Source organism: Thunnus albacares, chromosome 4, assembly GCF_914725855.1.
Source record: "Thunnus albacares chromosome 4, fThuAlb1.1, whole genome shotgun sequence".
Classification (NCBI taxonomy): Eukaryota; Metazoa; Chordata; class Actinopteri; order Scombriformes; family Scombridae; genus Thunnus; species Thunnus albacares.
The window spans coordinates 33,839,231-33,853,936 of record NC_058109.1 but is presented as its reverse complement, the minus strand read 5'-3'; the positions used below and the strand labels follow the sequence as shown (position 1 = coordinate 33,853,936).

The 14,706-nt window shown below is 41.6% G+C and overlaps 1 protein-coding gene across 2 annotated transcripts; it reads right to left on the bottom strand.

Annotated features, from left to right (window-relative positions):
* Positions 1 to 725: 725 nt before the first annotated feature.
* Positions 726 to 13,154, bottom strand: znf831 (zinc finger protein 831). 2 transcript variants are annotated; one of them, XM_044349082.1, is made up of 4 exons: positions 12,671 to 13,152; positions 6,619 to 11,002; positions 3,735 to 4,021; positions 726 to 2,623 (listed from the first exon to the last, which is right to left on the bottom strand). In XM_044349082.1, the coding sequence occupies exons 2-4, from the start codon at positions 10,952 to 10,954 to the stop codon at positions 1,736 to 1,738; spliced, it is 5,511 nt and encodes a 1,836-aa protein (XP_044205017.1). In that variant the 5' UTR covers positions 10,955 to 11,002; positions 12,671 to 13,152; the 3' UTR covers positions 726 to 1,735. The 2 variants fall into 2 exon arrangements, with proteins under 2 accessions (XP_044205017.1, XP_044205018.1); XM_044349083.1 differs by lacking the exon at positions 726 to 2,623 and having other exon boundaries at positions 3,821 to 4,037; positions 12,671 to 13,154.
* Positions 13,155 to 14,706: the final 1,552 nt, after the last annotated feature.

Here is a 14,706-nt window from a genome sequence, read left to right as displayed (position 1 = left end):
GCCCTACATGTCTCATACTGCATTCGTGCTACTTTAGTTCAATGGAAATGTCACATCCACATCATATTGTTCAGACAGCAATTAAGAGTTGTAATTCTGAGTCTGAGATATCAGGGATTTCTTACAGCTACAATATCCTCAACTTGGTGAAAATAACTACTATAGAACCGATTACTGGCAAAATGGCTGCAAAGCCACATTTGCTGGCAGTTAGATCAAAATAAAGTCCAATGTTACCACCATTACAATTTATATCATTTTAAATGAGTTTAAAATTGTATCTTATTTCACTGCTTTCACTTCTAATTAATAAACAACATTGCATTAACACAGCAAAAGTAGCTAATTTAGGCTATTTATCCAGTGTGACTACAAGGATAGCTGTGAGTGTGCCCCCTAAGTCTAATGGAAGGTTTTCCTAGTTTTCCCATTCAAATGACACTACATGAATGAAACAGAAGAATGTGAAAAATCACTCCAACTTGGGAGTTTTCACACATTAATCCAAGACACCCCCATGCCAGCTTTGTAGTCACACCATTGAAATGGAAATTAAGACTAAATTATCTAGCCAGATATAAACAAACAGTGTATGGCTCCCACTGTTATTACCTTTATGGATTTTATTAAGCTCTATTGGCACGGGATCTCATGGGATGGGGACTTCATGTGATTTAGACCCCCCCCCCACTCCCGGGACTGTTTCTGTTTCGATTTTATTTGGATTTACTGACATTATCTCCCAGATATGATTGAAAATGTCAAGGCTCTTAGCACTAAAGGCGTTTGTATGGAGCCTGTTGAAAGATAAAAAAAATATTCCTTACCGCATGCTGCCATGTATGTCATCCATCTCATCATCTTTTGAGATTTGACTCATCTGGATTCGAAGTTGCTCTTTCTGTGAATGGGTCTCCTTGCTGTGTAGCAAGATGATAAGCCTCCTGAATTTGCACCCCAAATGTTGTCAAATCTTTCATTTATAATTTCCACCACAGCTTCCATAATTCTCCATTGGGAAAGATGCAGATAAAAGGCACGGAGAAAACAAAAAATCTTACTAAAAAAAAAAAAAATGACCCCAAATCACAGAGATGCTGATTTGCACAGGACTAATATTATCACATGACCTCTGTGTTTGGTGAAATATGGTAGTTAATTTGTCGTGGAATTTTTACTTTACAAATTAAAGACATTGCAGATTTGCACGGGATTAAGATCACAGACAACCTCCGCAATTATTGCAAATTACTAGAGGAGAGGTCCCCAGTTAAAACTAGTCCCATGCCAATAGAGATTTAGTCTTCATTTTACCACAGGTCTGTTTGGTAGTTCTTTTTACCAATTGGAGATATTGTAGCTCTCATAAATTCACAATATCTCATACTTGCAATCACAACTAGGAGTTTCATCTGAACAGTTTTTCTACTTGGCTGCTGGTAATTACATTAGGCATATGATGTGAACATTAGCCCAAACATAACCTACATTATTCTTTAAGAGCTGCTTGTTGCCCTATCATAATGAAAAACATAAATAATTAAGTTTTTATTATTTTTTATTCATATTTTTGACTTATTTTGAGTTTCCAGCAAATGAATGCAGTTCATTCACTCTCCTCTCATTAACTCAGTCAATGATATTATTTCTGCCTCCGGATCAGCTTTGCCTCTGAAAAATACATATCTACAGCAGGTAAAGTTATAAGAAGAATGTAGGCATGTGCACTTCCCCCCTAAAGCTCAATGATAAGCTTTCCCTCATCATCACTACTGCTGGTGTCCTCTGTGTAGTCCTGACAGCTTTGCACAGGCCTCACTCCACTGGTCAGACAGTCAACTGGTTGATAGCTGTGAAGCTGACCAGCCAAGAAAAAAGCCTGGTATTTGTTGGTTATGTCACCTCTCTCAGAGTTACTGCTCTGACTTGTGTAGTCATGTGGTGCCTGGTCCTTGGTTTCGTGCTTATTATCAGGCTCTGTGTTCATAAAAGTCTGTGTTGGCCGCACAGTATTATTATCCAGCACCTTGCTCTTTGTTGCTTGGGTGTCTCCTGTCAAACCAGCAACTCTACTGACTTGAACAGGAAGAGAAACTTGGCTGGGGTGTGTGGAAGATGATATTTTGACATCAGATGAGAGACTTGGACTTTTATGGCTTCCTAATGTTGATTTATTACAACAGCATTCTGCAGCACTATTGTTTCCTGCAGTAGTATTTCCTTGCTGAGCAGACAGGGTCAGCTTTTGGTCTTGCTTTTGGTCCTGATGTGTAAATGTTTGAGTTTGTGAAAAAGTATTTTGTGTTTCCGCTAACAGGTCCTGAGCTGTATGTTGACTTGAATTTGGTTCAATCAAGATCTGTGTCTGTTTATTATGAGTGATGCTGCTGTTCCAGTGTTGCTGTTGTGAGAAATAAAAGTTCATTTCCAATGTGGGCTGTGGAGAATTGAAAAGGCCGGTCTGACTGCCGCTGGCAGGTAAATTAAGGTTATTTGATGTGCTTGGAGCTTGCTGAGGGCTCTGTGGAGGGTATTCAGACATTCCAGGATGCGTCTGGGAAAGATGCTGAAGATGTTGCTCAGATAGCCAAGACGAATCTGCCTTGACCCCTCTGTCTTCTCCCTGTTAATAACAGAACATGAGGAAAATTACCTTCATACCCCCATAATAATACAGCCATTGTCCTCCCTCCGTTAAACCTTCTCATTAGCTTTCCGCATTACTCAAATACCACAAAGCTTTTCATGCCCAGTGAATTATGATAAAATCATCTCAGCAAGCAAACATATCAAATTGATTCAGTTGTGGCAAACACTGCTGTTCAACTATTCATTATACATCTTTGTTTTTGTTCTTTTAATCTTTTTTGTTCTTTTAACCTTTTATCCTTTTTTAAAGCACATTGTAACCTAGGTTTTGAAAGGTGTTATATAAATAAAATTTTACTTATTTACATTTTCAAGTTTCAAACCATATGAAAGAAACTGGCATGAAAACAAACTTCCGCCAGTGTAACTGCTTTCAGCTGCTTAGTTCCAGTATTATTATGACGGATTTATGGTTTAAAAGGCTCATAAATCCTCATAATTTATATCTCACTTGCCGCTGTGTGTGGCTTTGTAGTATACATTTTGGTTTAGTATATTTGCCATGTTTTGTAAATCTTTTTTTTTTCGTCTCTGTTCAATTCATCATGGGGATCATATATTTATTGTGCTGTGAATATTTCACGAGAAAAGCACATATTTTGGCTTGCATGCTTCTCTTTTCTTGGTAAATGGCTTACAAAAGTGAAAAACAATTCTGGGATGTAACAACCCATTATGCCTGAAACCTGCTTCCACGCGATCCCCATATCAGGACAGTCTGAATATATTGGGCTGTGAGGGATTTGTGGAAAGCTTTAGCAGAGTTTAAGACTAATTAAAGCAATAAAAGGGATTCAGAAAGAATGCTGGATTGGAAAAAAACTCCTGTACATGGGTCAGGTAGATGAAAAGGTGTGTTGAATTATAATAAGGTTCCTAGTGTTTATTGTCTCATATTTCGTTCTTGATGTATTTAGTAGTAATGTCTGCAGGGGCTGTACAGTCATGTATTTGGACTTTGTTAACCATACCAATACATGCAAGGTAAACACTGAAACAGCAGAAAAAAAAGAAAGAGAATTTCTTGAAAACATTCACCCAATGAGCATTTGCTTTAGCCAGCAAATTCACTTCATTCAACTCACCTCTGGCGTTACCAGATCTGGTGAAACTGTGTATCTGCAATTAGACTCGACCTTCCCCCAATGTCCTGGCACCTCGTCTGCCTTGATACTACTCATTCCTCCGTTCGTATTCTCTTCCACCACTCCACTCCCCTGCTCCTCCATGCATTGTATCATTGTGTTTGTCTCCTCAGCCTCTTGGGTCTGCTTTGGCCTCCAGTCTGGCTGTCCAGGGGTCCCTCCATGTCCTTGTGTCTGCGGCTCCTTCTGGGCTGCACATCCTGCCAGGGAGGCTCCCTCCATAACCCCTAGGGGGAAGAAAAACTAATGAAAAGCAGTTGTTTTCTTTGAATCCACAATGTTAATGCTTATCAGTCAGTTTTCACTCACTGGAAAACTAAGGTGGAGATTATACAATTTATTGTGAGACCCTGAATGTAGAAACTAGTGCTGGTGGTTAAATTTACATTTGGATAATAGTATAATAAAAAATAAATGACCGTAACAATAACTTAAATTATGCACATCATATGAACAGTACACCACCAATCCATCAACTAAATTTAAGGAAATAATGTGACCATTTTTTCTGATGGGAATACTTATCCTTAGACAATACTTAGACAAATGTGGTCAGATATAATATACAGCAGAGGATATAACAGTGCTTCTTCATGAAAAGCAAATGGATTCATAGACTTTCTAGCATTAGAATTTCTTTGGTCTGGCAAACTCATTGTGCTCTGAGAAAACACACAGGGACCAGCACCACCTCTTCCTCCTCCAACCCCATCCACTCCCCAAGTTTTCCAGCTTTTCCATCAATGACCTCAACAATGCTACTGTGGTAAGAGAACGACCTCTATCCTTGACCTGGCATAGATAATAATAATCTTCAGGAAAATTACAATACATCAAACAAAACCACCATGCTCCTATATTCAGTTCCAAGTCTCTCCAGGACAACTAGAAACTTATTTTGCTAGGAGGCGGTGGATAGAGGTCAGAGAATGGCAGCTCTTTTGTTTATAATGTGCTCCCCTTTAGCTGGCCCTTTAACTTTGTTATTGTCTGTAACACTCAGCTCCTTTACCTAAAAGAGTGGGTGGATTTGTGTCTTGTGCTTTAATGGGGATTGAATGACACTTTCAAATACTGCAGGACCCTGCAGTTCTGTGGGAAATCCTCAAGGACAGCTCAAATGTCAGTTATAAGGACAACAATGGCCAAAATTAAAGCCACATGGACCTTGAGATAGGCTTTTTTATTTCATCATGGAGAGATTTTTAAGCAAACCGCCATTTGATTATATTTGCCTATAATTAAAATTCCTCATAGTGCAGTTAATTTCTTTGACAAAGACCAAAAAAGACCTCCACATCAATTATGATTTTATGTGATTTTGTAGTGAACAAAACCAGGTTCAGACATGGCCTCCATTCTGAAAGCCTGTGATCATTTACTGCCACCTTGTGGTAAAAATATGGTAACTATTAGTTTCTAACCTGAAAAATGCTCAGACTTAACTTGTCTGTAAAAGCAAATACAGTACAGTCTGCACATAATACTGTAGTACAGTGACAGTGATTGTTGTGTTGTTTCTGTACTCCAGCACACTGGACACTTGCTGACTTTCAAGTTTAATTTGACACCTGATGAACAGTAATTGTAGCTATTTTATACATTCATACTGTATACAAACATGTTGTACAAATGAAGATAAACTTTATTAAATCATATTTTAGCAAAGACTTTGATTTCAACAACTGCCTGAGGCCCTCAAACCACAGATATCAGAAAACACTTCTTCCCCAGTGATGCTCTGACGACCCTATACTATACTAACTAGCTTCATCTCTGGCCCCTGTCATCAAGGCTGGGTTAACCCGCGCCCGTGAGCTCCTGATGACACTCCCACCACCAACACCACCATCTCTCTGTGCATCCTGTATATATCTTTTCACTTTCAAGTAAATAAATGAAACAAATTTAATGCTCCATGATGTGAGTAGCTAACCCATAAATTTTCTGAAAACTTTAGAAATAGTTTTTGACACTGGACCCTTCCACATTACCAGGGTTGTGTACAAAATTACTCCCTCATTCACTCATTCACTATTTTCTTATATAACAGACACAGTTTATCCAATAGTGAGCAGAATATTGAGATTTTGGACACTTACAGTACTATTCACGACAGTAATTTTCACATATACTGTGAAAGTGGTCATATATGCCATGGATGCTACTTTTGTCCTTCTATTGTGGAAATTTTTGAGGGTATTTTATAGTAAATAAATGTACACCCTCAGAATTCAGACACTTAGATAAATTGTTGGGGGGTAAATATAGTGCACTATAAGGAGTGATCACAGAGACAGCCTTAAGATTAGGTAATAATGCAGCAACCTGTTTAAGGACCTTTGTCAATATATTGATTTCGGTAGATATGGCAATTTATGATGTCACAAACTAATAAATAAATAATAAATAATAATAAATGACTACAAATATGTAGTGAACCTGAGGATTTCAGGCCTCTGAGGTAGTAGTTCCGCCTTGTATTTCGGGGGCTTTTTGCCTTTGGTCTGGCCTTAAACAGTGATATACATAATCAGTTTGGGTGAAGTCAGGTTTAATAAGTCTAGGACATTTCACTGATTAGCCCTAAAACCATGTTTGTGCTATATGTTAAATCTACGATCCTGGACTGTTCACCCAATATGGATGTGAACTCCATTAAACACCCTAAAGTCAGCTATTTATCTTCATAGCCATGGTTTAATTTTAAATCCAGTGTGCTTGAGTACAGAGGTAAACAATGACAAATTTACACGCTGCACTGCTCAGCTTTCAGATCCTATACAACACATATAATCAATATTAACAAAAAAGTCATATGTACCTGCAGTAGGGCTCTGTATACTTGTAAGCACAGCTGGGATGTCTTTGGCTTTTTCCACCTGGATGTCAGAAGACATTGAAGTAAACGGACCCATGTGTTTATCTGAGTGGGCTGAACTGATTACACCCTGTGATTCACTGAGAGTCATTTCCTGTGAAGGAGCAGCATTGTCCGAAGATCCCACCCTGTCGCATCCCATGTTTGCATGTTTAGATGAATTTAGAGTCTCTGATGATGTAGATTCCACATTTCTGCAGCAGATGGATACTTGTGGATTTGATTGTCTTGGGGATTTGCATTTATCCATGGAAAATGTAGAAACTGTCCCAGAGAGTTCATCAGCACACAGTGTACTGGAGGCCCGACCTAGCCCGACCTGCAGGGGAGGGCAGGTCTCTCCACTTTCTAACCTGCTACTTTCATATGTAAAGTCTTCACCCTTGGCTTGAATTACGCCTACATTACATGAGCCTCCTATGTTTTTAAGTTTGTGTTGGCTTTCTTTGCCCAGTAATTCACTCCTTGTGCAATTCTGATTTACTGCACCAGGAGAAGGAGCAGTCATATTGAGCTTGTGTTGGCCAGAGAGTGTTTGAGAGACCAGTCCACCTTGGCTGACCCGCCTGTCTGGCAAATGTTGTTCTTCAGCACAATGGTTCAGAGAAAGTGCATGTTCCTCGTCTGAAGTTTGGTTCCTTCCTGATTTTACACCTTTGAGTGAAGCAGCAGTTAACATAACATCGCCCATACAGCTCTGAGTCTCTGTGACCGTGTTTATATGACCTTGTTTGTGTGGGCGTTGCAGCAAGCCTAGAGCTTCAGGAGGCTTAAATTCAGCTGATACTGTAGCCTGAGTAGAATCACTATGTTCAGTCATGTGGAGATTCGGCTGTGCCTTCCCAAACTGGACAGACAGGGGAGGTTTTATGCTCTCCATGTTAAGGGAAGGTAAAGACTTACTTTGGTCCAACTCCTTTTGATTTCCAAACTGCTCATGATCACTTTTCTCATGACTATTTTCCATGAGGACAGAGTTTTGAGCTTTAGTCTGAGTCATTTCCAGGGCCACCGCGTCCATGTCACGTCTCTGTGAGAGGCTGCTAACTGCCTGCCGCTCAATCTGGGGTTCAATGAGAGCCAGTTGCTCATCGGATATAATCTGCAAGCAGATCTGGAGGTCCGCTGTATGAACATGAAAGACGTTCTGTCCTGCTGGCTGCACTGAGTCAAATGGTGCAATGTGACACGGTACAATTGGAGTATTTGAAGCAGCGTTTGCTCCGTTTGCAGGATTCAACTGGCCTGATGCTGACGAGGCATGTGTGTGTGACAAAGGTGGGGGTTGTCCTTGTGAGAAAGCTGTAATGGTAGCAGCAGATGGCTGATTGTTTTCTGTGGTTATGATATGTGTAGCAGGGATGTTCTCAACCACAGCTGCAACAGGTCTGGGTAGATGCATAGATGCTGAACTCACACATGGTTTTGGAGGCAAGCTCTCAATTGAAGTGCTGCATAATCCTGCCTGATAAGATTGTAGGCAGGTTGTGGTTATCGTGGTTCCTGCAAATGGCCTGTGCACTATGGCAAGATTAGATGTCACGTTTTGATTGAGTCTTAAAGATTCAGGCGAGAGTAGCTGGCCTTGAAAGGAGCTAAAACCATTTGTCTTTTTGATATCACATGTCTGCACCAATGGCGAGGTGACAGGATCACAACATTTATTTTCAGAAGTTGTGACTGAGCTTGAGGTTTGCTCAGTGTGAGAAGATGACAGAGCAGAGGAGAAAGTGCGGCCATCAGTTCCTGTCGGTTTATCCACAACAGGCAGCGTAGGATTTGAATCATGTTCAGCAGTGTTCGGTAACTTTAGCTGGTACTTGGGCAAGAAGCTTGTCTTGGCAGAGGAGGGGATGGAAGTGGCTGGTGAGGTGCTAATAGACGGTGCATTTGCATTGATTATGCAAGGAGGAAAGAGAGCTCCTTTGAGCTGAGAATGTTTTTGATTTGTTTGAAGGTTGACATAATTGAGATTTGTATCCTGCTGAGGCACACAGCCAGTGACAGAGGGAGGGGGATGAGTCAGTGTGTTTGGGTCAGTCTCCATCTCCACAGGGCAAATTATTTTGTCATCAGTTCTCTGCTTTTTCCTGTCGGAGGGAATATGGGCCCTGCAGAACTGGGAGGTGGAGTCGGTATGTTTTTCTTCATTAATCAATTTCCCTGCATCTGCTCTGCTCATGCTGTCTGTTTTGTGAGTAACTAGTGATCCAATAGAAGGTAATGGCAATGTAGACAAAGACAGGTTTCTCCCGAGTGGAGTCTTAAGAGAGCTGCATGATGAATGAAGCTGGCCAGTTTTTAGATTCAAATCTACACCAGAGAGCTTTGCAGGAGGGCAACCTGGATGGCACACTGTTGAACTGCTGCTTATGAAGTTTATAGTTGAGCTTGTTGTCTTTACTGTCTCTTTACAAACCGCTGACAACCTTTTTTGCAGGCCCTGAACAACCTCATGCTCTGGGTTTGTAGAAGATTTCCTGCCTTTGATAACACTATTATCACCAACTTTCTCAGCATTGTAGAGCTTCTTAAATGTCCCTCCCCCATACATGTACCACTTGTTGTAAGCAAACTTCTGTGCTTTCTTCCTCCGGAACTTTCTGTTGCTTGGCTCTCCACAAATGTCACCGCCATCCCCATCACAGCTGAAACTGCCGGCGCACACCTCCTCCACAGATGAATTCATGAAGAGAGCATCTGTTGCGTGGTTGCAGTCTACGGCTGTCTGCCGGACTAGTGGGCGGTGGGTGGATGACTGCTGGTTCAGAGGCTTGATTGCGAAACCTGTTGGATTGATCTGGCCAGAGCTTCCCCTCCGAATGAGTGTTACATAATCGTTCTGATAGGAGGCAGTTGGGCTGCTCCCCTCGGGCTGCAGAAGGGTAACACTAAAGGGGAGGGAGTTGCTGCGGGTTAAGGGTGCATGATCCATGGTGGAGGAGCGCTGAGTTGGCACTGAGCTGTACAATCCGGGATTCCTGTTTCTTTGTATCCCAACATTCGGAGTTTTACTGATTCTCATGTCAAAGTGAAAGGAGTCCTTGTATGTGTATGGCATTGGGAGGTCAATGCTACCCTGTTTAGAAAGAACTGTCTTCCGTGGCCTTACATTCTCCAGCTGTTTGTCCTCCACAACAGCTGTATTCTCCGAAATCAGTTTAGATATGCGCTCCTCCAGTGTCCTCTGCTCCTGCTCCCTTGCAGTGTCTTTGGTCTCCTGTCCTCCTTGGCCTGGTTCAGAAGGCACACATGTGCTGGTGGATTCTTCAAGATGCTCCTTGGTGGATTTGGCGAGGGAATCCATACTGTGGTCCGGTATAATGCTGCTGGGGCTTAGGTAATGATCACTGCTCTCACTGTAGCCTGAGTCAGTGCTCTCATGGCTCTGTGACTTCCCTCTGGATACAGAGCTCTCCCACTGCTTGGAGAACAGAGTGGCCTCTTGTCTTTGAAGGGGAAGATGTCGACTAACGGTCAGAGGAAGCTTTTCGCTTTCCATCCTCTGTTTCTCCTCTTCTTTTGTTACCTCTGCACATTCATTTGGCTCTGTCTTATGACCTGTAGGGGTCAGCTCGTTCTTTTCACCGACAGGCGCTTGCATCTTTACAGAGTAGACCTTTGATGTACTGGCTGGACAGGTGATCTCAGCAGTGGGTATTGTGGTATCCTTCTCCAGGCTTCCCGACTCCTCACTGCGCTCATCTAGAGACAAACTGGAGGTACAAGTCTCCCTAGAGCTGGACATGCTGTCCACGCTACCCAGGCTGCTCTGCTCTGATTCAGATGAGAGGCGGGCATGAGCCTGAGTACGCTTATGTTTGTAGAGGTTGCTCTGAGTCTTAAAAGAAACTCCACAAGTGTTGCAGGGGTAAGGCCGTTCCCCAGTGTGGCAGCGGAGATGCTTCTCCAGCACGCTGGGCTTCATGCAGTCCCGTCCACAGTGAGGACACACATGCTTTCCTGCTGACTTGGGTCTGGCTGCAGGAGCAGCAGCCACCAGACTCAATCCTGGCTGAGACTGCAGCCCACCAGCAATATGGAGTGTCAGAAAGGGAAGCGTCTCCTTGGAGTAGAGCGGTGGCATGGCCAGATGGAGTGCGGCAGGCTCCCGGGCCGCTGCAGGAGGCTGGGGGTAAGGCTGTGCTGGTAGAGCAGGCACTGTGTGGATGTAAACAGCTGTCAGTGGGGCCTGTATGTCCATCCTTTTCTCTGTCTGTGCTGCAACGGAGCTGATGTGCACTGGAGCACTCGCCAATCCTGGCTTGCCAGTCTCCATGGTAACACTGCTGCTGTCGTGATGTACCAGTGCCAGGTCTCTAATTACCTGTAAGATAAGAACAGTTTGCATTAGACCTCTGTTTTGCCTCAGATCAAAAGGGCAGATTTGCCTATTTGAGCAGGGATGTTTCTAAGTCTAGCTCTTAAAGAGGAAAATGAGGCTTCATTCCTGGAGAATATTTTATTATTGCACCAGGGGAAGAGAGAAAATAAGCGTGGCAATGAAGAAGTACACTGAAGCAGCTAATGATGACAGATACGCTGTACCCTTTAGGACAGATGGCTAAAAAAAGCAATTAATCCAGTCTGGATTTTGCATGTTGATAAAATCCAGGAAGATGTGTTTTGCAATGATGTCAACAATTATACCGCTCCAACATAAAGGCACATCTACAGTTTATCTGAGTAATATCGTTGTTGTGATGAGCAATAATACTCATGGTTACAGAGAAAAGTAGAGGCGTTTCAAATTCTGCTGTTTAATTTTACCTCAAGAGCTGGTGATGCAAAAATATGTGTTGTATGCAGGCAATGGGAATATATGGAAAAAAAACAGAGAAATGTTTATATACAGTTGAGAGAAGCAGGGAATGATGTAGGAGAGTGACTCACATCAGCATAGGGACTGAGGGAGTGAGATCAGATACTCATACAGTACAAAAGGCTTTTATCTCTCCAAATGAAATGTGTCTGCTGACATTATCTGTTGCTTCTGTCACCAGTCATCACCAATTAAATGGCATACCCTTGATCACAGTAGCATGTGGTGGCTTTGTCTCATGACAGACTGTCATATTTGTGCAGTAATCTAATCACAGCACAAAGCCACCTTCATGAAAAGATTAATAGCCTCGCATTAGGGCAAGCAAATTGCATTTCCTGTTGCCGTGGTGCTGTTTCTACATGTATCGGGATTTTGCATATGGGTGACTTCACCCACAGAGGTACAGTTGGCATGGAGCACATCTTTGTTAGTTGTACAGCATAAGCACACCCACGTCAAATACTTTTTGTGGTGCTGTTAACTGACGAAAGTTTGTTTGTGTTCCTGTTCGAGTGAGTTCTCCACAAAAACAAGAAACGTTGTTAGTTTGTTTTAATATTAACATTATTAACTTGGGAACTTACATCCAACCTCTTACTGGTCTGCGTTTCACTTCCTTACAGCTATGTAAATATGTGATATTGTTATATATGCCGCAACTCCATGCAAAAATATAACTGCAGTGTGGGCCTTTGAATTATTAACTGGAATGTTTTGTTCAACATGCGTTTTCAAATTAGACTTCCATGTAGGCAGTTTAATAGTTACAAGTGTGCTCAGGATGGAATGAGTTTAAAAATTTGGTCAAACTGTACTGAAAAATATCTTCTGCTTGTTGTAAAAACAAACATCAGCAAAAATGAGGCACATCAAAATGTAAACAAGAAGGAAGTCTTTCTAGATTTTTCTTAGATTGCTCTTGTCATTATAGGAAATGAAATTTTCTTGCTTAATCTTGTCTACTCTGCTAATCTCATTTCCAACCACTGTTATGGCTTTATAAAGGGAACATTTGAAAAGAGGAAATATCTGATGGTGTTGCCATCACACAGTGTAGGTAAGAATAACACTACAAGAAACCAGAACATACTGTAACTAGGCCAAAAGTCTGTTTAACAGTCAAGAAAAAACTGAAACTGTAAAAAAAAAAATCAAGCTGGAGTCACTTACCGTCTTGCTTTACACTCCAATCAGTAACAATTATCCAGCCTGGTAAATCTTCTACACTCAACAGCCCCATCCTCAGTGTACCTGCTCATTTAAATCTGTTCTGTCATCCGGGCCATGTGTTCTCCCATTCGATTTTCTCTGGCAGCTCTTTGACATGTACTGTTTCTTGTCACGAGGAAGCGGAACAAATGCAAATGAGAGAGAAGATGCACTATGAAAGTGGTGAGGCAGAGAGGAGGAGAGTGAGAAAAGGAGAAGGGCTGGCTGGGTGGCTGAGTGGGTGTGTGGCTGTCAAACAAAGACTTCCGGAGAACAAGTTGAAAACATAGATTATAGAGCGTGATCAGCAGGAGTGAAAGAGACGAGAGGCCCTGAGCACAGATGAACGAATATAAGGCTAATATATAGTGTTGTGAAGAAGTGAAAGCAACTGCCTGGTAGAGGAAGTGCATCGGCAGAAGAGAGCTTACCTTCAACAGTCACGTTGGTTGACTGACTGACTTTAGCATCAGTTTGAGGCAGTACCTGACTTCTGGCTCACTTATGTATTCGCTCCCCCACCTACCTACTTCCTCCCACACACAGTATTTCATACACCCACACAGACAAGGGTGCAGGAAAGCGAATGTTGATGTGGCTGCTTGGCTGCACGTGCTTTGCTCTCACTCTCTCAGGCAGAGGACAAATGGATGAGTTCAGTGAATTACCCATCTCCAAACACAGCCCCCATTACAGTATGTATCATTTTGCAATTGTACACCAGGTTACACATGCTTATACAATAGTCAGTGCTCTGCTGGCCTCTTTTTGAAATCACAATATCTCATTTTTACTCATGTTCATTTGCTGTATTTACTGTTGCTGATTTTGACAATTTTGACAATTGTGGATTTAGGTAACAAAATTCACATGTATTGTATTGATCTGTTTCAAGCCAAGGAAGCTGTAGAATCCTGAAAAAATGTTTTGTTACTTTTGGCAGCCATTTTCTTCAACTTGTGCAACAGTAAGCCAGTGAACAGAACACATAAACTGTGTGCTGATTAGCTCACATAGCTATTTGGTTCATCATTATGTACCTTTCTTGACAGAGTCCAGACAGAGTTGTCTGAATGGAACTTAATACATTTCAGATGTATGACGTGTTGCAAGATAATAAGTAAAAATTATGATGTGGGCATAACTACACAATGACTGTAATCTGCAACTTGTAAACACATCACTGACATATTATTGTTATCATAGCTAACATATTAGCAAACAGTTGCCATTTTTAAACATATTTACACATTGAGCAGATATGGAGAGCATTAGCATTCATTTGAAGTTGTGTTTCGGTCCAGATAATGAATGTAAGTCCGATATTCACTCTCTTTTCTAGCTCAGTTTTGGTCTCCTCCAACTCCTGCGGGAAATATCTGGCTTTTTAGCTGCTAAAGGCTAGTCTCTAACTTTTCCTGTCTGCCATTTGGTATTGGGCAAGTAGTGTACAGTGGGTTTATCTGAGCTTTTTCTCTGAAAACAGCTGCCTGCGTCTGGAGATTGGACTGATGAGAGCCTCGAGACTGAACCAAAACAGTAAAGTTACAAGCTGTAAAACCAAAACAATGAGCTAAAAGACCCTAAAACAGAATCAGGTGATAATTCTCTGTGGGTTTGTCATTACGAATGACACATTACACTTAGTCATTTGATCCATTGTTAGTACAAAAAATACTGATTATAGCAACTTTAAGTTTATTCTGTTTTATTTTTAAATGTGATTAAATGAAAAACTTTCTACTCTCAATCCCTCCGATGTAAGTATGTCATTGTGTGGGATCAACCATGCAATTATCAGATGGCATCTGCTGAAAGAAAATAAAGTTTTTATATCATTTCTCTGCAACAGACTCTTGCTGGTCTCCAAGGCAACTGCAGGCTGGTCCACTGAGAGCATGCTTTGTGTTGACATGGTAACAAGACATCTCCTGACACGCATGTTTTCTACTGTCTTTACACAGATCCCAGTCCTGCAGGATGGAAGCATGGTTTCA

Coding starts and splice junctions, on each gene's coding strand:
- znf831 (XM_044349082.1), bottom strand. CDS start 10,954: ATGGAGACTGGCAAGCCAGGATTGGCGAGTGCTCCAGTGCACATCAGC. Junction 4,022..6,618: donor TATACAGAGCCCTACTGCAG/GTACATATGACT, acceptor TCTTCCCCCTAG/GGGTTATGGAGGGAGCCTCC. Junction 2,624..3,734: donor CAGATCTGGTAACGCCAGAG/GTGAGTTGAATG, acceptor TGTTATTAACAG/GGAGAAGACAGAGGGGTCAA.